This window comes from Ochotona curzoniae, unplaced genomic scaffold (assembly GCF_017591425.1).
Source record: "Ochotona curzoniae isolate NIBS_2020 unplaced genomic scaffold, NIBS_Ocur_1.0 scaffold_3835, whole genome shotgun sequence".
Lineage (NCBI taxonomy): Eukaryota > Metazoa > Chordata > Mammalia > Lagomorpha > Ochotonidae > Ochotona > Ochotona curzoniae.
The window spans coordinates 25,367,324-25,394,809 of record NW_024467114.1 but is presented as its reverse complement, the minus strand read 5'-3'; the positions used below and the strand labels follow the sequence as shown (position 1 = coordinate 25,394,809).

General features: G+C 49.5%; 1 protein-coding gene across 1 annotated transcript in view; it reads right to left on the bottom strand.

The window, feature by feature from the left end:
- The window catches only part of JAZF1 (JAZF zinc finger 1), a 261,537-nt gene extending 244,388 nt beyond the window's left edge, over window positions 1–17,149 (bottom strand). The window contains exon 1 of the mRNA XM_040964605.1: window positions 17,020–17,149. Coding sequence (XP_040820539.1) covers window positions 17,020–17,134 — 115 coding nt within the window. The 5' untranslated portion in view covers window positions 17,135–17,149. The remainder of the gene's footprint in view (window positions 1–17,019) is intronic.
- Between the last annotated feature and the right edge of the window lie 10,337 nt (window positions 17,150–27,486).

Below are 27,486 nucleotides of genomic sequence, written 5' to 3'. Positions count from 1 at the left end.
CCGCTGTTGTCACCAGTCATGTGGTTTTACTCCTTTTTGCATTCGAAAACTCCACTGGGGGTGAAAGAGCCTCTGGATGACCTGTGATGGGGCCTGCGAATGCACCTGTATTTGCACGGAGAGGGAGGCCACAGGTCCAAGTGACCATTTAGGTCACGGAGAAAGCTCCAGCCTTAACCACCAACTCTGCAGGTGCCTCTTCCTGACCAAGCAAGCGGAAACAACTGCCAAAAAGTTCATGGAACACACACAGCATGAATCCTATACATGGATTTCAATTTTTTTTTTTGTTGCACCAAAACAAATTCACTTTTCAATTCCAGTTTTGAAATACCCTGGTAGAGACTGTGCGTGCTCATGGGGCTCCCCTGCTGTCACAAGAATGAGGGGTCATAAACGGCATTCAATGCTGGGAAGCACAGAGCAGTCAGAGCACGTGATCTCAGAGAACCAGAGAGGACACAGTGGCCGCAGTGTCAAGCAGGCACCCTGCGTGGCCTCCCTGACAGCAGGGTCCAGAGCCTCCACTCTGACTCTTCCCATAAGGCCGGCTGCTTTTCCTGACAGCCTGGGGCCTGCCGACAGGTTACAAAAGCCAGAGGCATAAGCAGTATACAGCTATCTTTGAATCCTGAGATAGCTCCAGAGTCCAGCAGGCCTGGAGGTATCACGCAGAGATCTCTCCATAAGGCTGTCTTGGTCTGCGAAATGCAAGTGACACCAGACCAAGCCCCCTGGGCAGCAGCCCTTCTGAGAATGTCTGGCAGACAATGTGTTCCAGTCATGCTAAGTGGTCCTGAACGCATGGCCAGAGCCCAACAGTAATAATGGTCACTCATCATGACTAGAACCACCCACACTCTCCATCAAACCACTCAGATACGTGTGAGCTATTCGATTCAAAGGCAAAGTTCTCAGGGGCTGGACCAGACCAGGAACCTGCTCGCTCTCCACTCAGTGCAGGACCTGCTTTCTCCGCAGAACTGCCTGGGGGCCTGTGCAGGGCTACTTGGGCTGGCACCTTTGCTGTTGCAGGCACTCAAGTGCCAGGTTCTCACTGACAGAACGTCAGCAGAAGTGATCGCTGCCCGTGAGGATGAAGGCCCAGGCCCCAGCCTGGTACAGGTACACTCCTCCATGCCCTCTTTCTTACCACAAGATGAACACTTGTGGTTCATCTTAGGGATCAAACTTGGGAATCCCAGTCTCCAGCACACAGCCAGGGAGGGCAGAGAAATGAGACAGGAGGCAGCTGGAGTTCAGGCAGACTCTGTGGAGATGAACCTGCTGCTGCTGCTCACCCTGGATCCTCACAGAAAAGACAACTCATGCCCATGAATCCATGTAAGGTTGAGTCTTCGTTGCTGTTGTTACAACAGCTGAGAGTTTTCTCCTAGGGTGGCTATGCCTTGGCAAGCGTGATGCAGCTGAAAATTGAACAATAATCTTTCACAAGCTGAATGGTAAGATTACAGCCATAACCTGAAAGGACATTCGATGTTAGGGACGGAACATCCCTTAAACACTCTTTATGAAAATTACCCTCCATACTTCTTTTGACTCTTCTGATGTAGCACAAAGAGCTATGCCCCCCACACCCTCTGCCCCCCACACCCTCTGCCCCTTTGTGTGTGAAAGAGTTTCCTCCAAGGCCAAGCACAGGCTGTCTCAAAGCCTTGAAACTGCTACAGCTTCAAGAGTCTCTGTGTCAAGTACAATGTGAGAGTCAAAATAAAAAGACTGACTCTGTCTTCAGGAGCAATCTAATCTGGTCCTTGGAGCCAAAGGCTTCACAGTGGAGGACACACACCTTCCAGGGGCTACTGGCTTCAGTTCTTATGCACTCGTGCAGAGTGGAGACACAACAGAGAGGCACCAGGGAGAAGAAACACACACACACTGGCCTGGCACTCACTGAATGCTCCCCACTGCATCAGTGATGCTGCGTTATAGCAAAGGCACTGGCAGCCCGCGTTCACTCAGTATTGAATACATGCCCGGCACCGGCGGGACTTACTACATGTTAACTCAAACTCACATGGGCCTGTCTCTAGAGTGGATCTCATACTCCTTGAAAATCATCCACAAGTAAGATGGACATGCGACACCAGTGACAATCACCAGGAGCTGGGCCAGTACCACGGGGAGGTCCCGAAGGACTGGGAAGTCCTCTACCTTGCTCTGTGACACCAGCTCTAGCCACAGAACCCAGCACCAAAGCCAACCAATCCCTTGCTCTCCCGATGCTCTCTGAGCCAGATAGGGAGTGTGTGCCCAGCTCTCAGCTTCGCCAAGCAGCTCAGGAATGTAGAGTACCAGCCTGGAGCTCTTAGCAACCGTACTGGAAGGCGTTGGACACTTAAGGAATCTCTGAAGAGGGTGGGGGGAGTCAGTCACCCCTAACCAGAGAAGCAGGTGTCCCTGTTCTGTGTGGCCAAGCAGAAATCAGGCAAGTACCAAGTCTCAAATCTCCTGACTGAAACGCAAGTGTGCCTCTCCCTGGCTCTCAAGAGGAGTGCTGCGGGGTCAGCAACCTCCAGTTTACACACACAGTGGCTGTTCTAGATCTCTGTACGTCAACAGCAAATCCTTTCAGATTTTTCCCACGTCCAATGCAAAGGTATCATGCAGGACTGGACCACGGCTGTGCATACCCACACCTCACCACTTGCAGCTCTAGCATCGCCCGTGTGACTCCAACTGGCCAAAGGCCTGGTTGGGGCACAATGCAAATGGAGAACTGAAGTGAATCCCAGTGGTTGCCTGTGGGACAAACACACCCCTTGCAGCTACTGCCCTTTTCCGGCCAGGCCCTACAATGAACACAGGGTGGAGGGGGCACCCGTGGGCCCAACCCACAGCCGATGATGGGCAGGCTAGAGCCAAACCACACTGATGCACCAGGCCTCCACTTGCCAAACCACAGTCACTCTGCAAACCAGACGCCACCAAGTCAGGGACAGCTGCCAATGCTGTCATCCTGACAGCTGCTGGCAAGCAGCTCATCACTTTAGGTGAACTAAAGGGGTAAATTACAGGTGCGAACATGTATTTTAGCAGATCTCATGCTCTTTTTCTCTCGAATTTCAAGGGCCACATGCCATTTGTGACGTATCTGAACAAAGATGCCTACGGGAGTAAAGGCTAGAGGTGTAAAATGCAAAGAACAGGCTTACACCGCCTCAGGAGAGCACGGGCTCCTTTCAACAGTGCAACATTCAGGCTAACATCTCTCTAGAAAGCTCTTGTGAGGAAAACTCTGGTTTGCTTTCATGAAGAGTTCTATTAAATGCTACCTCTCAATTTAAAAATGTACTATGAGGGGGAAACAGTATCTTCAGGCTGCATGGCAGTCACTCTTCTCCCCCCTCTAAGCCACTCATCTCCCTTCTCTGCTCCCACCTGCTCCCACTTCCGCCAACGCTCACTGCCCCCAAAATCCAGGCAGGCTTTCACAACACTGGAGAAATCTCTGAAAGAAAAATGAAGATCCCCGAGTTTAAAACTGAACTGCACGTTTGTTTAAAAATGTTGTGATTGGGCCTGACATGATGGCTTGATTGGTTAATTCTCCCCTTGGCATCTCATATAGGCACCGGTTCGTTCCCCAGCTATTCCATTTGCAGTCCAGCTCCCTGCTGTGGCCTGGGAAGACAGCGGAGGGTGGCCCAAAAAGCCCTGGGACTCTGCACCTGCATGGGAGACCTGGAAGAAGCTCTTGGCTCCTGGCTTCAGCTCAACTTGGCTCTGACTGTTGCAGGGGAGTAAACCAGTGGATGGAAGATCTTTCTATTTCTCTGTATCTCTGTAAATCTGATTTTTCAATGAAGATAAATAAATCTTAGCCTGAAAATGTTGTGATTATCAATAATCCTTACTTATCACTTCTGGTTTGCAGTAAAAGAGCCCACCCTAAATTTAATTGCAATCACACGAATAATTGTGTTGGTCAAAAAATTGTATTTCAATACACATTTCAAAGGATGAAGCGCACTTTGCTTTCTGGACTGAAAAACAACACACCGAGCTGGCACTGTGGTGGCACAGGTTAAGCCATAGCCTGTGCCACCAGCTTTCCATGTGAGAGCTACAAGTCATGTGCCCTGGCCCTGCTTCCACTCCAGCTCTCTGCTAACGCACCCAGGATGCAGAAGGCCCAAATACTGAGGCCACACCACACACGTGGGAGACCCAGGTGGAATTCCAGGCTCTTGGCCTCACACACACACACACACATATAGCCACATACATACACTTTTTCCTAGTTTTCCATTGTTCAGTTGTTGTAATCCAAAACCAAACTGTCCCCTTGTGCGTGTGTTTAACAGGTTCATTTATTTGAAGGGTAGAGTGCAGAGACAAAGACCTTCCCTCTGTGTCTGGTTCACTTCCCAAACGATCTCAGGAGTCAGAGTTGGCCCAGGCCAAAGTTAGGAGCCAGGAATTCCATCAAGGTTTCCCACGTGGGTGGCAGGGACCCAAGTATTGCACCATCACCCACTGCCTTTCTAGGCACCTGGCAGGAAGCTGGATGGAAAGCCAAGGAGCTGAAACCTAAACCAGCACTCCAAGACAGGATACAGTGTCTCAAGTTACAGCTGCATCACAAACAAACCACTTTTTATACAGTTAAAACAAACAAACAAACAAACATGTAGCCAGTAACTGTCTAGACACCTAAAATGTATTTTCTCCTAAACAGAAAATCTTATTGATTAAATGTGGGAGCCACTTTTCTAATGACATGACCTAAAATCTCAAAAATATAACTCCACATAAATAACATTAAATTAAGGCTGGTATATTTTGAGACAGTGAGAATTTGTGTGTGTAATATTTTAACATCCTCTGGGTTCCTGGGACCACTCAGAATGACTTACACAAACAGAACCCAAGCCTCTGCTGAGTTTATCAAATATCTCCAAGTAGAAATGTTTAACGAAAACCAGAAACATATAAGGCTGTTTGGATTATTTTTCTTCTGCCATCTTAGGGAAACATGAGGAGGACAGAAGAATCTGAGGATTCTGTGGCACTGGGAAAGTTGTCACAGATGCCAAAATAAATGGTCCAGCCCCGTTGATGCCAACATTCATGGGGTGTGTCCAGATATGAACATTTTTAATCAACCCTTATATCAACATTCTGAAACAGTCCTATTCCCAGACCTGTGCGACCCAGAGAAATGCATTCGCATCATGTAGCCAGTAAGATGGCAGGCAGAGTTGCGTACATAACCCCCCGTGGCCAAGCCTCCAGCCAAAGATGACCAAGAGAGAACTGACCAGCGAACTCATGGAACATGTACAGCACTCACGAAGCTCTGAGGGATGTGGGTGCTACCACACCATTTAGAGGTGCAGAAAATGAGACCCAGACAAGTTCTAGAACTTGAGAAGCAGAGCCAGAACTCCAGGAGCCACAAGCTAATCCACTGCTCAGTGCTCCAGCTCAGCATCTTGGCAGTATTATCACTGAAGATTCTTCTGAGAGCTAACGACCTGGACTAGATCAGTGGCATCATGCTTCATTCATTCACAAAAAAAAAGGGGGGTTGTTTTCCAAGATGGCAACATAGTGGGAAAGTGCGTGGCCCTTATGCTGAACGTCTCCCAGGGGCAAGTCCACTGACTTCACCTCACCTGCCGGACACCAGGGCGCGGCCACATTACACAATGAAGAGGACTAGCTGTGGCTGTAGTTACCACGGGGTAAACCTGGGGACTGCTCCCCAGGATCCAGCAGGAGGACTGTATCTCACAGAATCAGCCCAAGAAAACACTAAAAATTCAAAATGCCAAAGATAGCCTATGGAGTGCACATGGCTTTTGTTGTATACTGTAAAGTTAAGACTAGTGCGACATGCAAGTCAGAAGCCAGCTGGACACTTTTGGGATTAAGGTTCATCTTTTTAAAATGTAGCAAAAAATTTTTTAATAAGTAACATGATTTCATAAAACATACCTCTTTTAAAAAAAAGGCAATGGGTCTGGTGCAATAGCCTAGTGGCTAAAGTCCTTGCCTTGCACACCCCAGGATCCCATATGGGCGCCGGTCTACTTCCCATCCAGCTCCCTGAATGTCCTGGGAAAGCAGCAGAGGATGGCCCAAAGCCTTGGGACCCTGCAGCTGTATGGAAGATCTGGAAGAAGCTCCTGACTTCTAGTTTTGGATATGCTCAGTTCTGGCCATTGTGGCCACTTGGGGAGTGAATCATTGGATGGGAGATTTTTCTGTCTCTCCTCTCTGTAAATCTGACTTGCCAATAAAAGTAATCAAATGTTAGAAAAAAAAAAAAAAAAACAATGCAGAGCTGATGATTCTGCAGCTTCCTTGCTAGGAGGAAGGTCTTCAGGGTTTGTTCTGCATGCCATCATTCACCCGCACATCATCGAAACACATGGCCTACCATTAATATCTCTTGTTAGTGACTGGGTGGAGTATTTGGTTGTGTATTGTTGTGGGCTGAGGAGTTTGTTAGCATTTAGTAAGCTGAGCAGTAACAGGAAACGGGCTTGCTAAAAGCACCTGGACTAACGGGACTCATTGGCATCCTATTGTTTGGCTAAAGGACTTGAGGGGAAGAGTGTAAAAGGAATAATAGAGACTTGGCAGAGACTGCCACCATCACCGGTCTCCTGTCGGTGCTTCAACCCCAGAGCCTCTCCCTGTTCACCTTACTGGCTCCGCTGGCCGGAGCACTGCATGTTTTAAACACATTGATATTCAATGGCACAAAGACAGATTTCACATGAAAATAATCATTCCCAGTTTGTTCCCATCATACCAGGAGGAGGAAAGTATCTTGGCAAACCGCCCAGGTGCCCTCTGGCAACACTGGGCGGGAACAGAGAAATAGCCACCCTTTTCCGGTGAAGCTGGGACTCGCCAGTTTGCCAGCTGCTCCCAGTTACATTGAACTTGACCAAGTGGCTCCCACATTGTATCTTGGAGACATCTGAGGTTGAGACTTGAGGCTAATGGTTTCTTGGCTTCTTCTCTAAATCCAGGACTGGGATGGGAGTGTATCTTTAAGCCCGTTCTTAGTATTCCCCCAGGAAGATGAAAACTTCCATGGGTTTGGGGAAACTCTATGATCCTCATCATAATGCTACTATGAACAATGGGTGTCCAACCCATTGTTGCTGAGGCCCACCTGTGCACTGTCAGATCGCAGCCCTGATGGTACCTGAAACAGAAGCTCTGGGGCACAGCCCCAGCGCCTTGAATTTCTGCAGGTTCATCCAAGCAAGCCTTGTAGAAAACCACTGATGTGAGCTCTACTGGCATAACAACTTACAACTCAGAAAGGCTGACTTCCACAAGCCAAGGAAAAGAATCAATCTCATTCTGTTACCCTGTGCTTCAGGTAACAACGAAGACATCTCCATCTTTCCAGGGACCGACAAAGTGCAGTTCCCTTGATTCTAACACACAAAGGGAAGTGTAACTCCACATCACCGGAGCCAACCGTTGGTCTGACACCTGCATATGGCCCCGGAAGGGCACGTGGGAGTCTGGTGAGTAACAGGGAGTTTCCAATCCAGGAAGGACACGCACTAAAGCCACAGGAGTTTATATGACACATCTCGGCCATCAAGCTGAGCTGGCACCAAACTCCAGATGTCTGGTATCAGAAAGCTCCCATGAGAAGATGCATTCAGCATAGCATTACTCATGCTGGCTTGCCTATGGCAGGCACCTCAGCTTCTAACTTTGCGGTCAAACTATGATAGTAAGTGTTCATCCAGGTGAAAAAGCTGTTAAATGTACCGCTTAATAAACAGAGAAAAGATGTTCCCATTGGTAACAATGGGAAAAAAAATCCCATATGTAGATATATATATATAAATTTTTATACCTGAGGTTTTTAAGTATAAATATCCACATATGCTTATGCTTTATAAATAAATGCATGACAACGAACAGGGTTTTCTTTAGAAGACCAAGAAGGAAAGTTAAGTAAGGACTGACTATCTATTCTTTGTGACCCAAGAAAACTCACTGACTCCTGCCAAAATGGAGATATGAAGAATTATCCTTCAAGTGAATACTCATTAGTGCAAGACTGAGCCTTCAAGTGAATGGCCATTCATCTTTTCCCTACTGGCAGCTCATTTAAAAAAAAAAGTACTGGAATGTGTTTGGCACCTGCACCCCACACTGAAGAACCTGGTTTGAGTCCCAGGTACTCCACTTCTGATCCAGCTTCCTGCTAGCGTACGTATTAACAGCTTGAGTACCTGTATCCCTGCTACCCACCTGGGACACCTGGATGGAGTTTTGGTCTTCTGGCGTTGGCTTGATCTTGCCCTTGCTGATATGGGCACTTGGGGATGAAAGTTCTCTGTTTTTCTCGGTCTTTCAAATAATTTTTTAAAAAGATTTATTTATTTTTATTACAAAGTCAGATACACAGAGAGGAGGAGAGACAGACAGGAAGATCTTCTGTCCGATGATTCACTCCCCAAGTGAGCGCAACGGCGGGTACTGCGCCGATCCAAAGCCGGGAACCAGAAACCTCTTCCGGGTCTCCCACACGGGTGCAGGGTTCCAAAGCTTTGGGCCGTCCTCTACTGCTTTCCCAGGCCACAAGCAGGGAGCTGGATGGGAAGTGGATCTGCCAGGATTAGAACCGGTGCCCATATGGGATCCCGGAGCGTTCAAGGCAAGGACTTTAGCCACTAGGCCACACTGCTGGGCTCCAAATAATTTTTTTTAATGCAGATGAAAATTACCACAACATTCCAGTGCTTAACTACATGGGAAAAGTAGAATTTTCTTTAGCTGATTTAGCATTTAAAATGAAAGACATTCTGAAAGCACAACACTGTAATGCATTTCTAACACTTCTGTCTTCTGACATTCAGATCCTTAATATACATTTGCAATTGAACACGTTAACCACGTCAGCACAAAACAAATCTACAACATATCACAAAACAAAAGGCATTTCTTCAGTATCCAGGGAATGTGAAGATTTAAAGGCAGGGTCAAACACGCAGGAGAGAGAGAAAGCACATTCATGCAGAGTGTGAGGCAAAACCAGAAGCAGCAAGGGTGGTAAGGGTCTTAGTAGCATTGTCCCCTCTCAGATTCCAGTCTACAACACAAGGATACTGGCCTCCAACGGTCCCAGGCAAGCCTCTTTCACCAAGTGTCCTCAGCCTGTTCCAGTCCGGAGGCATCGCCACTACCACCCATGGGAGCCACCAGGCTGGGAAACCGTCAGCACGCGTTTCTACAACCGTCAAGACGGGAGACGTTTTCAAAGTATATGACGTCTACTGGAAACCATCTTTTACAGAACGTGGAGGCACTTGTCAGCACTGCGACTTTACGCAGGATTGCCTGTCTGCACATTTCAGGTATGTGTCCGCAACGGGAGGGGGCACATCTAGGGAAGGCAAGCAGAAGTGTGTGCAACCAACAGGGATGGTCCCTAAAGGGTGGTGGGAAGCCCCAGTCTGGAGGCTTCAGGCAGAGGGTTTCCTTCAGCTGCCCACGCTGGCTACCTCTGTATGCTGTGCACGCTCTCAACCTCGCCTGCCTCTGTGTCCGGGGCCTTTCTGGCCGCCATGGAAGGGAGTAGCGGAAAAGGTGCCGCCAAGTCACAGGGTGAGGACAGAGAGCAGGGCAGACAGTGGCAAGCCTTTCATTCATTCGTTTACTCATTCAGTCATTCCTTCTTCCCGTGGCCAGGAGCCTTGAGCAATTGTGCCCACACATTCCAGGCACAGTGCCTCTTTCTAATCCTGACTTATTCAAATAAATCCAGGTCACAGGGAAAGACCACGTTGGGAGGTGCTGGTCTGGACACCACTTTCCCAATCCACCGCGGCCGGGGTTTGGTGGGCATCTGAAGTGCCTGTGGCCACACAGAAAGTAGACAGAAGCTGCAATACCAAGGCCATGCATACTGGCTCTTCTCAGTCTCTCCCAGGGAGGGCCAATGAGTTCACAAGGCAGTTGAATGCACAGGAACAGCCTTTCGAAGAGTAGAACACAGCTCAGATTCTGTCAACTTCCAGTACAGATTGTCACAGCAGGATGACAAGCATACTTGTTTAGCAAGCATGCCAATGTCAGGGAATTGCATGATGTCATGTTGTAGACGAGCATTTGACAGAGCTCACTTAGCCCTCCTTCACCACCCGCCGAGGTGGGGGCTGGGAGCATGCTCATTTTACAGAGGTTGCCCACCAGATGGCTGACTGGAGGGAAGCAGAAGCTCATGCCCACCCCCAAGCAGGAGGGGCTCCCTGCACGGCTTCTCAGCTGACGCACCCTGCAAGAGTTCAGTGGAGACACCCTTGTGTCTGGGTAAGTGTTACACTGCTGGGAGAACAGAAGCCAATACCTGGTGGGCAGTGTGAGCATGGTTCATGCTACCTTGGTGTTACAGTACCCTGTTCTTTAATGTTAGATCTGCAGGGGAGGAGGGGAGGTGGCAATGAGTAGACTGCTGCCACTCACTTATTGGCTTCACGGGCTAAGGTCAGGGGGGCACCTAGGGCTTTTGACGTGGGAAGAGCTGCAGCTGTGGGCTTTCCTGGGCCAGACCAAAGCACCTGCTGGTGTGCGAGAGCTGGAGCTGGGGATGAGATGGTTGAAGAACCAGGAGAGCCAGTGCTGGGACTCCCAGAGCCAGGCAGCGGCACCCACTATGGAGATGGCCCACCAGTGGCTTTTGGCATGGGCAAGCAGCAAGTCTTTTCATCTCGTGATGGCCTCAACCATCTGAGAATCTCCGATCTCAGGGACCAGGGCCTCTGGGTGTGTGGTCTGGCCTCAGTGCGCACACTGCATGATGACATCATCTACAGTGCTGACTCCTGTGCTGACGTTGTGAACCTGCTGCTCTTGCTAAGCCCATGCAGACTGGTAATGCGGAGGGAGAGGAGGATCTCTTCCTGCAGACACAGAAGGCAGAAGCATCTCCCCTTCTCTCACCCTTCCCCTCCTGATCCTCTCCGCCCCCAAACATGCCCACATGCACCTGTGCTCATCTCACCTTTTAAGTAAGCTTTTAAAAATGTGTTTCCAAAAAAGGGTTCAGTTCATTTCCAAAGAAGACACACAGGCAAACTGCATGATAAGGAGGGCATCCCCAGGCTCTCCACCTTAGTGGGCCATCAGATACGGGCTTGGCTCTGCACACCTGTCTGCAACTCCAATGTCAGCAGTCACAGGGACCAAGGGGTTACAGCCCTCTCCTGTGTCCCAGTGTGCTTGCCTCTAAAGTGGGAATAGTGAGGGACTACTGAATACTGCACAGCTCACTGTGGTCAGGTGTTGCTTCACTACCAGGAGATTTCATTGCTATGCAAACATCACAGAATGTACTCACACAAGTCAAGCGGCCCCAATGTCACCAGGCAATATAACCTTAAGGCACCAGCACCTTACATGAAGTGCGTCATGGATCGAAGAATCCATCATATGGGGTGCATAAGTATACCTGTATTTACTACATTATGCTGGTCTTTGAGAAGATACCCGAACGTGTGCTCAATCAGCGTTGGAATCAAATTTGCCTTACTCTAACTCACCTTTCCAGAAACTTTGATCATTATGAACCTGATCTATAAGATGAAGTGTTATCAATTCACCACCTGAGTTTTAGAAATGAAAACCACAAAAAGACTAGCAGCTGCAAGAAAAGTGCTGGCATTCCAGGGCAGAACACAAGCCACATGTGGCCCCTCTCAGGGCCCTGCAGGAAATCTGCATGGACAGCCAAACTGAGACCCCTACCACCTGGGAAAGATGCCAAATGACCTGTAGCTTCAGTAGCTTCCCAGGATCTAGTGATCATGCCATCACACACCTGTGCTCCAACTCAAGTGGCACACTCCTGCTGGGGGTCTTTGCACCTGCTTTCCTGGCTGGGACCAAATGGACTCACAGGGAATTCTCTCACCTCCTGGCAGATCCTGGCACCCCTAGCAGCTTCCCAGTGAGGTCTATCCTGACACCGATAGCATCCCAGCCCCTCTTCCTCCCAGGCCACCTTACTCTGCTCTTACTTTTCAGCATCACCAACCCCCTTCGTTTTACATTATTGGTTTCCAGGGGAACATCAGCTCCCCAAAGGCCGGGCACTTCATTTCCTTTCCCAAAATGCATCAAGGGTCTGGAACTGGGCTTGGCACACAGCAGGTGCTCACAGACACCAGGTGCAGGAATCCATTCCAAGTGCAGAGGTCCTTGTGCAAACATCCCCAGCAGTCATGCCAGGTAAGAATGCTTCAATGGCTGTCTCTGAAACTGCATGGCCAAGACTCCACAGCACCAGGATGCAGGGTCTAGCCAGGCATGTCGGAGGAACATGACCTTCGGTGCTAAATATAGTGCCCTTGGTGTTCCAGGAGCCCCGGACACCTGTTTAACGTCACCTCTCAACACTCCTTCTGCAAGCTCAAGAGTTTACTCACAGGAAGCAGCACCAGGGTTCTGAATGAAATGGCAGCAAAGCCACAGAGATGTGCTTCACAGAGCTGTAGAGCTTGTAGGCAAGTGAGGGAGAGGGCCGGGACTCAGCTGGACATGCGGGAGCCCAGGGAGTCCTGCTTTTGAACAGGGAAATGCACATAGGAACATGGCATGCTCCCTCCACCCAGGGCAAGGAGTAAAATAATGGGGAGAAAATTATACTTCCCTTGAATCTGAAATCCTAATTCCCCTTTCCTTATAGCAAGGGAAAAAAGGTTAAAAACAATAGCTGGGCCCAGGGTGGTGGCTCAGTGGCTAAATCCTTGCCTTGCACACTCAGGATCCCATATGGGTGCCAGTATGTGTCCCAGCTGTTCCACTTCTCTTCCAGCTCCATGACTGTGGGCTGGGAAAGCAGTAGAGGATGGCCCAAAGCCTGGGACCCTGTACCTACATGGGAGACCCGGAAGAGGCTCCTGGCTCTTGGCTTCAGATCAGCTCAGCTCTGGCTATTGCAGCTACCTGAGGAGTAAACCAGAAGATTGAAACATCTTTTTCTGTCTCGCCTTTCCTCTGTAAATCTGCCTTTCCAATATAAATAAATAAATAAATAAATAAATAAATAAATAATAGACCTTAAAAAAAAACACAAGAATAAAGATACGGTATAGTATTAAGACAACACAGTTTAGTGCACTTAATCAGAATTAAACACACTACAACTATAACAAAAACTATAGGACCTGAAAACTAAAGGTCTGAAAAGATTTGTCAAGAAAGAACACACCAGGTCCTCCAAACCCTTCACTCCAGCACTGCTGAAGGATGCCAACCAGCTGTCACATGGTAAAAAATCATGGTACCTCAAGGTGGGACCATGGTAGACATTCTCATGGGTGCTAAGAAGAGCAATCCTGGAACAAATCAAAGGCACAGATAGCACATCTCCTGGACTTTCCATCAATCTTTTTTCCCCCTAAAAAGTTATTTACCTGAAAGGCAGAGCCAGAGAGAGAAGTGGGCTCTTTCCTAATAGCTTCTATGGCTACGACTCAAGTGATTCTGACAGAAGCCAAGAGCCTCTTCCCGGTCTCCCACGTGAGTACAGAGGCCCAAGCAGGTGGGCCACCTTCCTCAGAAACGGAGCAGCCAAACCTGGAGCTGATGCTCACATGGGTGAGATGGCTAAATTGCAGGCAGTGGTTCAACCTGCTATGCTATAATACTGGCCCCTATTTTTAAAAATTGTTAATCCTTTTAGTGTAGCCGCTCTAAGACCCATGAAACCAGAGAGGCAATCACTAAAAACTACCGTCCAATTAGCTGCAGCAACGCACAAATGAATCACAAGCTGTCACCACCGTAACAACATGAGGGTATTCAGAAGTTCACGGAAAATGGAATTAAAAGCCTACTTTTGGTAAAAATAAATAAATAAATAAAATTGCTTCAGTAATTTGTGGAAAACGCATATGATGGAGAAACAATGTGTGCATTTCAAAAGCTTCCTATATCATAATAAACTCATACTTTCAATTCCATTTTTTCATGTTCAGAGACTATACAGAACTTCATGCATTTTATTCATATCGTTTCATCAGAAGTATATTCCTCACACCACCTCCTCACTAGGATGCTTTTCATTTCTTCTTATCCACCCCTCCCCTTTTTGTTGACAGGGAAATTTCACATTTTCAGGTTTATACGTTCTAACGACTTGTACATCAGCTGAGGCCCACACCATCAGGCCTCTGGCCTTCCCTCTGCCAGCTTCTCCTGGCTCCTCCCCTCCAGCCCCTCCAGGCCCTTAGCTCCTCCTGCTCGCAGGGCTCCTCCTGCCCTTGACTGGAAGGGGCCTCTTGTCTGCAGGGACACGCAGCAGTTCAAGCGAGCCTGTTCGTCCTGGGAACTTCAACTGTTTGCTCATGGCCTCAGGCACTTGTCATAAACTTGACTGGCTCCAACCGTGTCCCAAGGAATCATGGGTAGCTGTGCCACACAGTTCCCCTAACCCATAGCTATTGGGGTGCTACATTTACATTTTCCAATACCCACACTTACCAAAAAGAACGCTAGACCTTTGAGCAGTGAGATATTAGTACTGAAAAGTTGAGCTTCGGGAAATTTATGGAACCCTTAACTCTCTTTTAAAATGCACACTCTTAAAATAATGTTGGGAATATTGCAGTGGCATAGCACACTAGTCCTCCACCTGCAGAGCTGGTGGCATCCCATAGAGGCAACGGTTCTAGACCCAGCTGTTCTTCCCATTCTGCTCCTGCTTATGACCTGGGAAAGCAGCTGTAGACAGCTCAAGTTCTTGGGTACCTGCACCCAAGTGGGAGACCTGGAAGAAGCTCTCGGCTCTGGCAATTTTGGCCATTTGGGGAAAGAAGCAATGGGTGAAAGATCTCCCACTGTCTCCGCTTCTCTCTGCAGATCTGCTTTTTAAACAAAAATAAATGTTTTTTTTTAAGTCTGCAAATTAAAAAAAAAAAACTCTTACAGTTAATTTGCCAAGATTTGCTTTTAAATCATCTGGAGATAAACTAAATCCTCAAGAAGGATAACTGTCTTTTAAATATCTGAATAAATCTGATTTCTATTCTAACTAGCTAGTCCAAGTAAGCAGGCAATGAGGTAAAATTATTACTCAACTTCCCCAGATTATAGTTTACCCTGAAATAACTGCTCATGAGAGTGAAAGCGGGATGCAATGACAGCCTTGCCCTAAGTCAGGAGAAGCTCATGGTTTTGAGAGACATTTATATAATATATATGTATTATTTTACGACAACGCAAGGGGAAGAATTTGACCCCCCCCCCCCATCTCGCCTGGAGCTTTAGGCGATTGCTGGGGTGGGGCTTCATTGTAAACTACCATCAGGGCAACTCCGATCTGCCCCCACAAGCCGGGTCAGCTGCCACCACTCCAGCACGTCATGAATCAGCACATCCGTGTCTCCATGCAGGGCACCTGCACACTGCTTCCTTCACACTTTTATCAGAGAAGCAAGAAGCAACTAAACGGGCGGGGCTCACCCCCTCAAAGTCTCTAAACCTGGGCAATCCCTCAAGACGATCTTGTGAAAAAGGCATTTGGACAGTCGTTGATTTCTGCTTCTTTCCCACAGCAGATGGCCCACCTCATTCCATTCTAAGCAGGCATCTATGAGGCACCCACTGTATGCACGCATGACACGAATCCAAGGAACCTGGTGTTCTGCCTCTTTTGATTCGTGCACAGATACACGGGCGGTTGCGATTTCCTCTCAACTTTGCAGAAACGTGAGCCGCATCCACAGCGTTGATTCATGCGGGCTGGTTACAGGTTCTGAGGATGGCACAGCCGCAATGAGGCACGCCGCGGCCCTTCACCTTCCAGCCCACACACAGCTCCCGCATGCTGCCCACACCTTCGCAGGTGGCTGGCTCGCCCGGGCCACAGCAGCCCAACCCATGTCCCCTCCCCAAATGTGTCAAGGTGTAACAGGGACTTGAGCGAAGCTGAGAACTTGCTGAGAGGTCTGGGGGTGGGTGGGTGCTGAAGGGGGGTTCAGGGTGTGCAGGGAAAGCCCGAGCCGGGCCTCGCGGTGCCTCCCCACCCCCACCCGGGTCCCCCACTCCGCGCCCGGGGAGGGGAGGTGGAGGGGCACGCCGCGCAGGCCTCCACCTAGCCCTGGGCGCAGCCGGCGCACCTCGGGCCTAGAACCATTTGCAAGGCAAATCGTATAGCCCGGACGCATTTAAATAGCCGGTCCTCAGCCGCGGAGGGGAAAAGGGCTCTCCCGCAGACGCAGCCGCAGGGGCCTCCGAGGCCACCCGGCCTGGCGGCGCTGGGCGCGGCCCGCGGGCGCACCCGGAACCTCAGCCCGCAGCGTCCCGGCCGCGTCCGCGCCAGGCCAAGGACAGGGGCTGGAGGAGGGTGGGGTGCGTGCCCCGGCGGCGGCGGAGGCCCCACGACTCGGAAACCCCGGGCAGCCCAGGGCGAGCGGCCGGTCCTCGGCCGGCCCCGCCGCCCCCTCCCGACGCACCACACCTAGCAACGGGCGCTGACAGGACGCAGTGGCAGCGGCGGCGGTGGGAGGAGGAAGCGGAATGGCTGCCGCGGTGGAGCCACCCCCGCCCCCTCCCGCCCCGTCCCGCTCCCACCTCCCAGCGGCTGCAGCCGCCGCCGCCGCCGAGCCCTGACAGCTCGAGCCGGGGCGGAAGCGGCAGGCGGCGTGCAGCGCCCGCCCGCCCTCCCTCCCGGGCCAACTAACTCCGCGCCTCAGCCCGGCGCCGCCGGCCGGCCGCATCCCCACCGCGCACGCCCCGCCGAGCACCCCGCCTCAGCCCGGCCCGCCGCACCTCGGGGTGCCCGCCCCCTCCCCCACCCCGCGTCTCCGCATCCGCCGCCCCCCATGTCCCCCCCACCTCCGGGGCGCGCGCGCGCGCACACACACACACACACACACACACACACACACACCCTCCCCGCCACCCTTGGTCATGCTGGGGCTTCTGCCCCCACCTACCCACCCACCCCCACCCCGGGCAGGAGTTTGCGCGCCCTGCACCCCCGCCCACCCCCGGGCCATTTACCGATGTGGTTGTCCTCGATGTGCTCGATGAGGTCGGCCAGGGTGGGGAAGTGGAGTCCGCAGCCCCCGAAGCGGCAGGTATTGGAGAAGAAGGAGGCGGCGGCGATGCCTGTCATGGTGCTACATCGAGAGCCCCCGTGGTGTCGGCTCTGTGAGCGCCGGGCGGGCGGGCGGGCGGGCAGGCAGGCGTGCGGGCGGAGAGAGGGAGGGAAGGAGGGAGGGAGGGAAGGAGGCCGGGTGGGGTGAGGAGAGGAGGGGCTGGGGGAAGGGGAGAGAGGCGGGCAGAGGGGAGCGGAGAGGACGGGACGGAGGGAGAGCGAGCGCCGAGGCACGGGCCAGGCGGAGGGGAGCGGCGGCGGCGTCGGGAGCGCCTGGGGGAGGGGTGCGGAGGCCGCCGCAGCTGGGCGGAGGGAGAGCCGGGCGCGCGGCCACAGCTGTGCGGGGCCCCGACCTCGGCGAGCGCGAGCGCGGCCTCACCTGGGAGCGCCCAACCCACAACTTGACCGCGCCCGGCCTGCCCTTGGCGGCGGCTCGTGCTACGTGCGCTGTGCCCAGAGCCTCCTGGCCCGTGGACACACCGCGCCTCCTGGTAGAGAGAGGCGCGGGGTTGTTCGTTACGCACAGTGGCCACTGAGGAGCGTCCGGGTCCCCCACCCCCACCCCGCTGGGGGGGAGGGGGCGGGACGCGTTGTCACACCTGGCCACCTGTCTGGGTAAGACCCTGAGTGACATTCACGGGGGACCCGGGGAGCATCTGGCTAAGGTAATTGTGTGCATCTTATTCTTGAAACCTTCCTTTAAAAAAAAAAAAAAAGTTCCTGTTCCCTAGAGGTGTGTAGGCACTAATTGATTTTAATGAACCTTCCCTCTAGGCCAGAAGAAGAAAATCTTAGCTTTATTTAAATTTCAAAATAGAGTGATTGGTTGTCAAGTGTATTTGACTGGGTTTGCCTGGGTCCCAGGGCTGTGTGCCCCTTGGGGGGTGGGAAGCACAAGCTGAAATAATTTCATTACCCCCAAATGACAGTATCCCAGTGCACCCACCACCGTGCCCCAAATCTGGCCATTCACCTGTTAGTGGGCTGCTGTAGGGACCAAGAGGACAGCGCATTGGTTGAGTCCAGGAGTGGAAGCCTCCTGTTTGCTTTTAGTAGAAATGACACCATAGGGCAAGCATACCAGTTGTGCTGTGGAGTCCTTAAGCCCCTAGGCTGATGTTGGAACTCCACCCCTCCCCTACACGCCATCATATTTTTACCCATACAGTGTGTATTCCCCAACAAGCACTTGGCCAGGTCTCCAGGTAACATCAGCAGCTCTTTATGACCCAACAGGTACATTTTGTTATGAATGCACGCATGCTGAGAACAAATTTCACCTTTGTATCCACACCTAGGAAAATAAGACTCTACCCCCTCCACCTGGTCCTGGGCCCTGTTATATGTGTCCTGTTGTTTCAAATGTAAGGTTTGTTAAATCTTTTCATATAAGACAAAGATTAACAATTCTATCCTTTCAGAAGGTTTCACCCGGGGGCAGTCATACTCGGCCATTTGGGGTTACTTCCAGTTCACAAGGTGAGGAACTGACTGAGCTAGGAGTAGCCTTGGGTGGGGCTGGGGAATCTCTGTTCAATGAAGTGCCAAGAATGGCTTCCCATCTCAGCTGAGGGTGAGGACAGGGCCTTGGTGGGCCTGATAATGAGCCAGAGAACCAATGGGCAGGAGCTGCAGGCCAAGGCCAGACAGGGGGCTGAAGACTGGGAGTTAGAATTCTCGATCTTGAATTAGAATGTTGGCAGCTGTGAGGTGTCCAGTCTAGGAAAGCCTTCAGCACAGAGTAGGCACACACCATACTTACTAACATGGAAATGCAGTGCAACAGAAGTCAGCCCCAAACAGTGCCAGAATAGCGCTCCCTACAGATGGGGGCTCAGCTGCCCTGCTAGGCATCATCTGGGAGCACCAAGAGCCTTGGAGAAGCAGCAGCCTTGTCCTTGGGAGGAAAAGCCGTCAGAATAGAATCATAAGCTCTAAAAAGAGCATGGCATGGAAAGTGCTGGAAATGGGCAGGTGGAAGGGGAAGAAAGCAGAGCCCCCCACTATCCTGTATCAGTTGTATTATTCCTAAAATAAAACTCTGTGAGCAAATATATTTTCTTTTAATGAAGTGAGTCAAAATGACTTGGAAAGTGGATCAAGAATTTTACTGTTAAGGTTTAAAGTTATTTTCTCTAATGTGGACAATGTTTTTGGCAAGGAAATGAGCTCATTTGCCTGAAATAATCTACCCCACTAACTTCTTTTGTTTATAATTTATAATGAAATCTTTGCTTATGTGACATTTTGCTCATAGGCCTTTTTCAAGATTTGTTGATTTATTTGCTCAAAAGAATGACAAGGGTAGGGGGAAAAAGAAAGACAGAGATAATTTCTGTTTGCTGCTTTACCGCTAAAATGTTAGCAACAGCCAGGGCTGGACCAGGCTGATGCCAGGCATCAGGGCTCCATCTGCGTCTCCCAGGTGGGTGCAGGGGCCCAAGCACTTGGACTATCATCTCCTGCCTTCCCAGGCACATTAGGGAGTGGATCAGATATGGAGCAGATGGGACTGGCCCTGGCACTCAGCAATGGATATCTTCATCTCAACCAGAGCTTAAGCAGTTGCACACAGTGCTAGCCTCGGCCCCTTTTCCTAACTGCGTATTCATAAGCATTCCTGGTCATCCTGTGAGGTATATGGCTTTATCAAACCCCATTTTGTCCATGAGGCCAGAGGCAATTTCTCACAGCCAATTTTCTCTCTGCATTCTTCTCTCTACATTCAGGAGGGAATGAATAGGCAATATAAGGACAATAATATGGACACCCTAGGCAGACTCATTACAGAATTGTCCCACAATGGCATGCATTCTTACCTTTGTGTTCCTACATTTGAAAGGTGTCCCTATAGGTAGTGTCAACATCCAAGCTATAAAAATACATACTGTCAATGCTTCACATGCAAGAGAAAGTGACGACTGATAAACTCTGGAGTTGCAAAGCAAAAAGCTCAGAGAGTAGCAGTAGTTTCAAAGGGGACAGTGAGGAAGCTGGAGGCCTTGGTAGTGGCCGTGGGCTTGAAGCATCCCCCTTAGACAGCTTCTCTCTGCATTGCTGTGGTGTCCTCCCCAGCCCCAGTGGATAAGCCCAGACAGAGTACCACAGTGTGAGACTCGGCATTCCAAGTTCCATGGGATGCAGCCACAGAATCCCAACAGCCGGAAGGCCCAGTGTCCCAGAAGCTGTGAACCCATTAGTCAATCTTATGGAGTCGACGGAAGCCAGCAGCGACGGATCTTGCATCAGGCGGCGACTGTCCGGTCTCCCTGTCCGCTCAGGATGTGGTTAACGTTGGGATACTCTGACCATCAATACTCCATACTTCCTATGGCCCAAGCTGGACATCTGTTAGTGCTTCAAGAGGACCTGGGTGCACAGTAGGTTCTCTTTTGCATCTAACTTTTACTGCGTTCAACTCTAGCTTTCTCCAGTTTTGTGGGTCACTTCCCTGGTCCCTCTAGTGAAGGCATTCAAGTTGGCTAGATATAAACAGACCCTCTAAGCAGCTTGCACCATTCCTCCTGCTACAGATCATGAACCCAGGGCCTCAGCCTGGGCTGCCACTTCCTCCAACAGCAGCTGTTGCATCCTTCAGGCTCCACCTTTGTCCAGATAGAACAATGTCCACTCGAGGTTTCTTTCTTTCTTTTTTTAATATTGTGTGACCACGTTTGTTGAGTTTATTCCAGCTCAGATAGGAAGTAGCTTTACATGTCCCTGGGGAATTCTCATTTTTGTCTCCCAGCCTCATTTTTACTAAGGCTAAAGGTTGGCCTTAGAATAAAGGAAGAGATTCCCTTGCTGGCAGTCACCTGTAACCTGGACAGCTAGGCATCATGCCTGGTTTTCTATCTGGCTTCTTCTATCCTGGCTACAGATGCGGGGGCTTCAAAAAGTTCATGGAAAAAAATGTACATTACCTTGGAAATCTTATTCTCCTCAAACTCTGGCATGCCCTCGTCCGTTATGTGGTGATGACATTCTGCAACCAACTCGATGAAGTACTCAGAGTTCCAGAACTAACTTAGTAAAATATGCAGCCAGCAAGTGCAATGGTAGTTGAGAATCCTGGGTCCACGTGCTTACTGTCACTTGTCCCATTGCCACCCTAGCTGAGAGCTCCAAACCTAAAACCCACGGAAACAAGTGCTTCATAGAGCAGCCCAATCTGGGACTTGAAATCAAGTTCCTCAGGGCTGCCATGACAACCAGCCTTCACTTCACAGGTCTTGATTGAAGAAGGCTCCTGTTGTGCAACTCCAGAAGGCTCCGTTTGTGTATGCAGCTGCATGGTTGGTGACCCCAGGGTTTATGCAGCCCTGCTGCCCTGCTGTCCTCACAGGAGGAAGGGAAGAACAGGTGTCTTGGGGGGGTCTCCCTGAATTGGTGCTAGGAATCTGCCAGGGTGGCTCACCCTGGTTGCTCTGTTGTCTCTACTCTCTCTGGCTCTGGCTCCTTCAGTTGATTTGGTTGATTAATTCCTGTTGATGCTGACTGTAATGCAGCTCCCAAAAGACACTCATCATTATATATATATATATATAAACAAATCCCAGAGTCTCACAGCCCACAGGAGGGTCAGGAGGCAGAATAGATGCTCATCCAGCAAGGCACCCTGCTGAAAATCTGAATCCCTTCCAAACTGGCTGGCCCCTTCCTTGTGCTCACTCTGAGGTCTCTCTGGCTCTCACTGTTACAGTCCATCTCTGGGACTCAGGGCTGGAGCTTCAGGTGGGGATCCTTGCAGCATGATCACAGCTCCCTCTGTTTGATCCCCAGGAATCTTTGCTATCAGAATAACCTCTCTGTGGGAGTGACACTTCTGATCACTTGTCTGCATAAGCCTCCCAATCCTGCCTCATATGTACCGAGAGTTCAAGGTCAAATTACTCCCTATTCTTGCACAGGACACCTTGTCTCTGCACACACTGTGTAACTGTGAAACATTGTCAGTTTTTCTTTCTCTTTCCCTCCCCCCAACTCACTTGTGCAACTTACCCTGTCACCTCCTCCATGAAGCCTTCCCTGTATTATTTTCCTAACAGGTCCAGCCAAGTTCACCCTACAGAAGATTTTGACCATTGGCTTACTGTTCTTCCTCCTCTAGACCACTGCTTCCTGAACCTTTTCCATGCAAAAGTTGAAAAAGAAGAGAATTTGAATTCCATCTTGAGAATATTTACATTTTTATGTATAAGTTATATAGGCATCAAATTTTCCAATGCACATGATAAAACAGATCCGAGGGGCTGGCACTATGGCAGAAGTAGGTTATTGAATCATTGCCTGCAATACCGGCATCTCGTAGGAACTCTGGTTTGAGTCCTGGTTGCTCTACTTCCAACCCGGCCACCTACCAATGCACCCGGGAAGGCAGAAGAAATTGGTCCAAGTACTTGGGCCCCTGCCACCCATGCTGGAATCTGGGGTGGAGTTCCAGGCTCCTGGCTTTGGCCTGTCCCAGGCCTGACTATTGTTTGGCATTTGGGGAGTGAGCCAGGAGATGAAAAGTCTTTCTCCTATTGTTCTCTATCGTTTGCATTCTGCCTTTCAAATGCATGAATAAATCTTTCCTAACAACCATCAACTTTTAGTTTTTAAATGCAGAAATTAGAGCTAGTGTTTCTGTGCCACACTCTGGGGTGTTGCACAGGTGACTCTATTCCTCCTTGTAGGTTGCTGCCTTAGATGATGGTCCTGGGCCTGCACAAAATGCAGAAATTAGAGCTAGTGTTTCTGTGCCACACTCTGGGGTGTTGCACAGGTGACTCTATTCCTCCTTGTAGGTTGCTGCCTTAGATGATGGTCCTGGGCCTGCACACGAGTGACCGGGCTGAACTCACTTCTATGATGAATCTGAGATTGCTGGTTTTCGATTCTCTGGCAAGTCCTAACTGTTGGTTCCTGTCCTTATTTACATAACTTCAAGGAAAGGCAGTCTTCAGTCATTGCTTAACATGGGTGAGATGACAAGCTATTTATTCCCAGGGCCGCAGCACAACCTCTGTTGAGACCTCTCTGAAGATGTTACAGTGTCACTGTGTTGCACCTCAAACAGGCACGATCACAATGTTTGTCTTGTTTGTCCTGACTTGCTAACTTCCTAGTCTCTGTTGATGCAGACAAAGTTATTCCCTGCACAGAGATAAGCAGGCATGCGGGCATCCAGCCATGACATGAGATCTGACACCAGCTCCCCTTTTGCAGGCTGGCTGGGAGGCCTTTCCCTTTCACAGTTGTTCAAGTTCATTACCACCATTCATGGAGATCCGAGTGTGTCAGGTGTTGGACTAGTTGCCTTAGCGTGAAGCAGTTTTTGAAATACGCTTGGGTGGACAGATGCTCATAGACCTCAACCAGGGGTGGGATAAAAATAAGATCCAAGGGAATAAGGTAATGTATTGAAATCCTTAAAGCTAGTAAGTGCTGGGACTAGAACTTGAACCCAGGTCCGTGTGACTCCAGAGTCCTGGATGTTGAAATAGAATTTATACTAGAAGTTGTGGGTGACAGACATTAACATAGAGACTGTAGTAGAAATTGTGGATCATAGCAGTTTTCTTGTCTCTCCCTAAGTAGCGGGGGAAGGGCGGTTAAGCAGGTACTTTGCATAGGCAGGGCCATTTTCACAATGTCACGGCACGAAGAGAGAGGGGCCACACATTCTATAATGCCAAGCACACTTCACTGCGGAGCCTTGTGGTGAAGGAGAGGGCGTGGATCTTTACAAAGGCTCTCGTTGTGGGTCCCACCCCACACCTTTGGGAGGTCTCCTCATCACTGTTACCAACCTTGTTTTCTAGTATTAAACACTTTTAATTGTTTCAAAGATTGAGATGCTTATTTGAAGGGTGGAGTTAGAGACAGACAACAGAAGGGGAGATCTCCCATCCAGTAATTTCACCACCCAGGTAATGCATACAATGGCTAGGGCTGGATGAACATAAAGTCAAGACCTAAAGTTCTGTGTGGATCTCCCACATGGATGGAGGGGACCCTCCCATCCATGCTTGAGGCATGACCTTAAATACTTTGTTTTAAAGTTAGATTTTAGGGGTAGGCATTGGCAACACTTAATGCTGCTGTCTGGGATGCTCACATCCCGTAAGCAGTGCCTAAGTTTTAGTCCCAGGTATGGGCTCTATTCTAGCTCCTTTTGAATGCATACCCTGGAGGCAGCAGGTGCCTAGGTCCTGCCTCTCTGGGAAACCTAGATGGAGAGCTTGGCTCCTGGTTTCAGCCTTAGCCCAGATCTAAGTACTGAAAGAATTGGGGGGGCGGGGAGCGGGGAGGGGAGGGAGGGATGAATCTGCTGTCTCTGCTTGCCAATAAATAAATATGTTAGAATAGTAAATTTATAGAGGAATAAGATTTTTGAAAGCTTCCCTTGGAGATACAGCAGATTAAGCCCTTGCCTATGATGCCAGTATTCTTTATGATCACCTCTTCCAGTCCTAGCTGCTCTGCTTCTGATGCAGCTTCCTACTGATGCACACGGGAAAGCACCAGAAGATCACCTAAATGCAACATGGGAGACCTGAAAGGAGTTCCTGACTCTTGGCTTTAAACTGCTGGGCCAGCAGGTGGTAAAAATTCTTCCTCTCTTCATCTCTCTCTCTCTCTTTGTTACTCAGCCTTTCAATAAATAAAGAAATAAAAAACAAATCTTTTTAAAGATGCCCTTCTTTGTTCTTCAGCCAATTCTGGACCTCGTCACCTTCTTTGTGTACCTTCCTACCGTGGATTTTGGAGCAGACATCACTACAGGGGAGAAAGGTGACCCCTCCTGCTTTGATCATGCTCTTTGTTCTTGTCTCCTGTCCTGTAATGACTGTAATCATGTTGTTTTTCAGCTGATTTGTGTGCTTGCGTTTTCTCTCTCAGTTGCCAAGCAGTCCCACTGAACACCACCTAAAAGAGCTCTGCCACTCTACTGCTCTTTCCCAGAGCTACACCCTTGTGGAGACTACTTTGGCCTTCAGAAGCAGGCTCTTCCCCAGAGTTTCTCCCTGTAAGACTTTCTCCTTTGGTCTTATAACTCAGTTTGCTTTCCTATCATTTCCACCCCATTATGCCTTCGCCAAGATAAATGACTCTCTTCTCTGTTTTGCCCTATATATTGAAGGGCTGTTCTTATCCAAGAAACCTCAGACATGGGAGCCTTTCAGAGTCTGGGGAAATGACGTGACAAGTTCAGGTGTACTTGTATGTGTTATGTGAATGGTGGCAACCAGGGGTGGACTGGAGAGGAGTGCTGAGATACTGGGAAAAGGTGGGGCCGGCGATGTGGCACAGAGGGTTAAGCTGCCCCCTGAAACACCAGCCCCCAGATCAGAGTGCTGTTCAAGTCCTAGCTACTCTGCTTCTGAACCAGATTCCTGCTAATATGTATCCTGGGAGGCAGAAGGAGATGGCTCAAGTATCTGAGTTCCTGCCACCCCGCTTGGAAGTCCAGATGAAGTTATGAACTCCTGGCTTTGACCTGGCCTAACCCAGGCGTTCAGGAAGTAAATACCAATGCATAGGAGATACCTCTTTCTCTGTTGCTCTGCCTTTCAAATAAATAAGCACTTAAAAGTATATTTTTCTCTGAAAGTTCTCAATTCAACAACAACGGCAACAAACTCTGGGAGGCAAACAGGTCCACTTGTGGCCATAGATGGACCAAGACCCCACCCTTCGTTTTCTTTTCTTATTAGGGTAGACCAATTATATGTCTCACATTGAAACAACAGCCCAGAGTAGCCAGAGAATTCTGCCTCCATTCCTCATTACCATGAGATGCTACGCTATTTAACTCTTGGTGGAAACAGGTCCTTTACAGCTGAAGCAGATCACTAGGATGGCCTCAGAGCTGCTCAGATAGTGCTTATAGCAGAGGGAAGAAATCATCAATAAGAACTATCTTCCAGGCTCTGCCAAGTGTTGGTTCTCAATATCTTTCCATATTCCCCAGTATATACCAGAGTTATATTAAAACGAATTTCCAACAAGCTGAGGTAGTAAATGCCGCTGTGTCAGAGCTGGGCCTCCTCAGTGCCTTAGAGCAGTGGACAGCATGTCCAGGTGCACATGGAGAGAGAGTATGGCAGTATACTGGAGTCTGTGGAGGACACCTAATACCATAACAGAGGACGGAGGATTGAACAAATGGATCAACTACACCAGCCAAGTGTTAGCAGTAAATATCTGGGCAAACAGAGACTCTAAGGTAGACTATGTCAACCAGTTGATTCTGGAAAGATTTCATCATGCTTTGAGTGGCAAGATTGACAGTAATTCAGAACTGCTGAACTATCAAAACCTCTTGAGCAAGACCCTCAGAACATGCCCTTCTCATCAGGGTCCCTGGGGAGGTGTCAGGTGGCTGTCCTCTATCCCAGGTTACAAAGGCATTTGGGAAGCTGGGTGTGGCCTCTCTCCCCTTATCTGTCCCCTTTCCCCCAAATACAGGAAGGAAAAACAGAGAATGTTGAAATAATGGTCTCATTCACCTTCCTGTAGCCCTTGACCCTTACCACCCTAATCAACTATGTAAAAATCATCAAAAATAATAAAATAAAATTGAGTGCTCTGAAGAGCAATGTTTTACAGCGTGTGACCACTCTCCAACTACATCTTGCAATAACTAACACAGCCCTTCAGTGGATAGGTTTGGGCTGCCTAGATCCAACATCTCTTGGATCTTCAGTTGAAAATCACACTGCTGAAAGGTATCACATCTTTATAAAAGAATGTGTACTCATCCAACATTTTAGACGACAGTTACCCTTTGGTGTCAGAGCCCTTTTGTGACTTCCATTTCTTTATTCTATCATGTCATCCTCATCCCTACTCTACCCTCTGCCAACCCTCCCCCACTTGACCCTGGCTTTTTTTTTTTTTTTAACTTTGCCCTTCCTCCCCTACCTGCTACCCACAAAATATCAGGATTCATACTTGCATGGCTCCTAGGGCATGACAAGTGTTTGAGTTGTATTTGGGAAAGTGGCACACCAGGGAAGAGCATTTGGGAAAGTTAGTAAAAAGGGAATTGGGAAAGGAAAAAAAAAAAAAAGAGAGAGAGAGCAGAGGCAGAACTGGGGAAATTTCCTTCTGTCTTGCCTGTGCTGGACCTCAAGGTCTTTCAGCATTGAGGTCTTCCTGCTGCATGAAGAAGCCCGAGTTCTGCTTCTCTCAGTCCTCATCCCTCTGACCCACAATCAGATTTGCACCTAACCATTTATATTCTATACCTTGGCCCAAAAGACCCATCAGGGGAAAAATCTTCCCACAAGTTCAGCGTCACAAAGGCCTAGCTTCTGGTGCCAGCTGTGGTACTTATAAGCTATTGATCTTGGCTAAGTCTGTCACTCTCTCTCAGATCT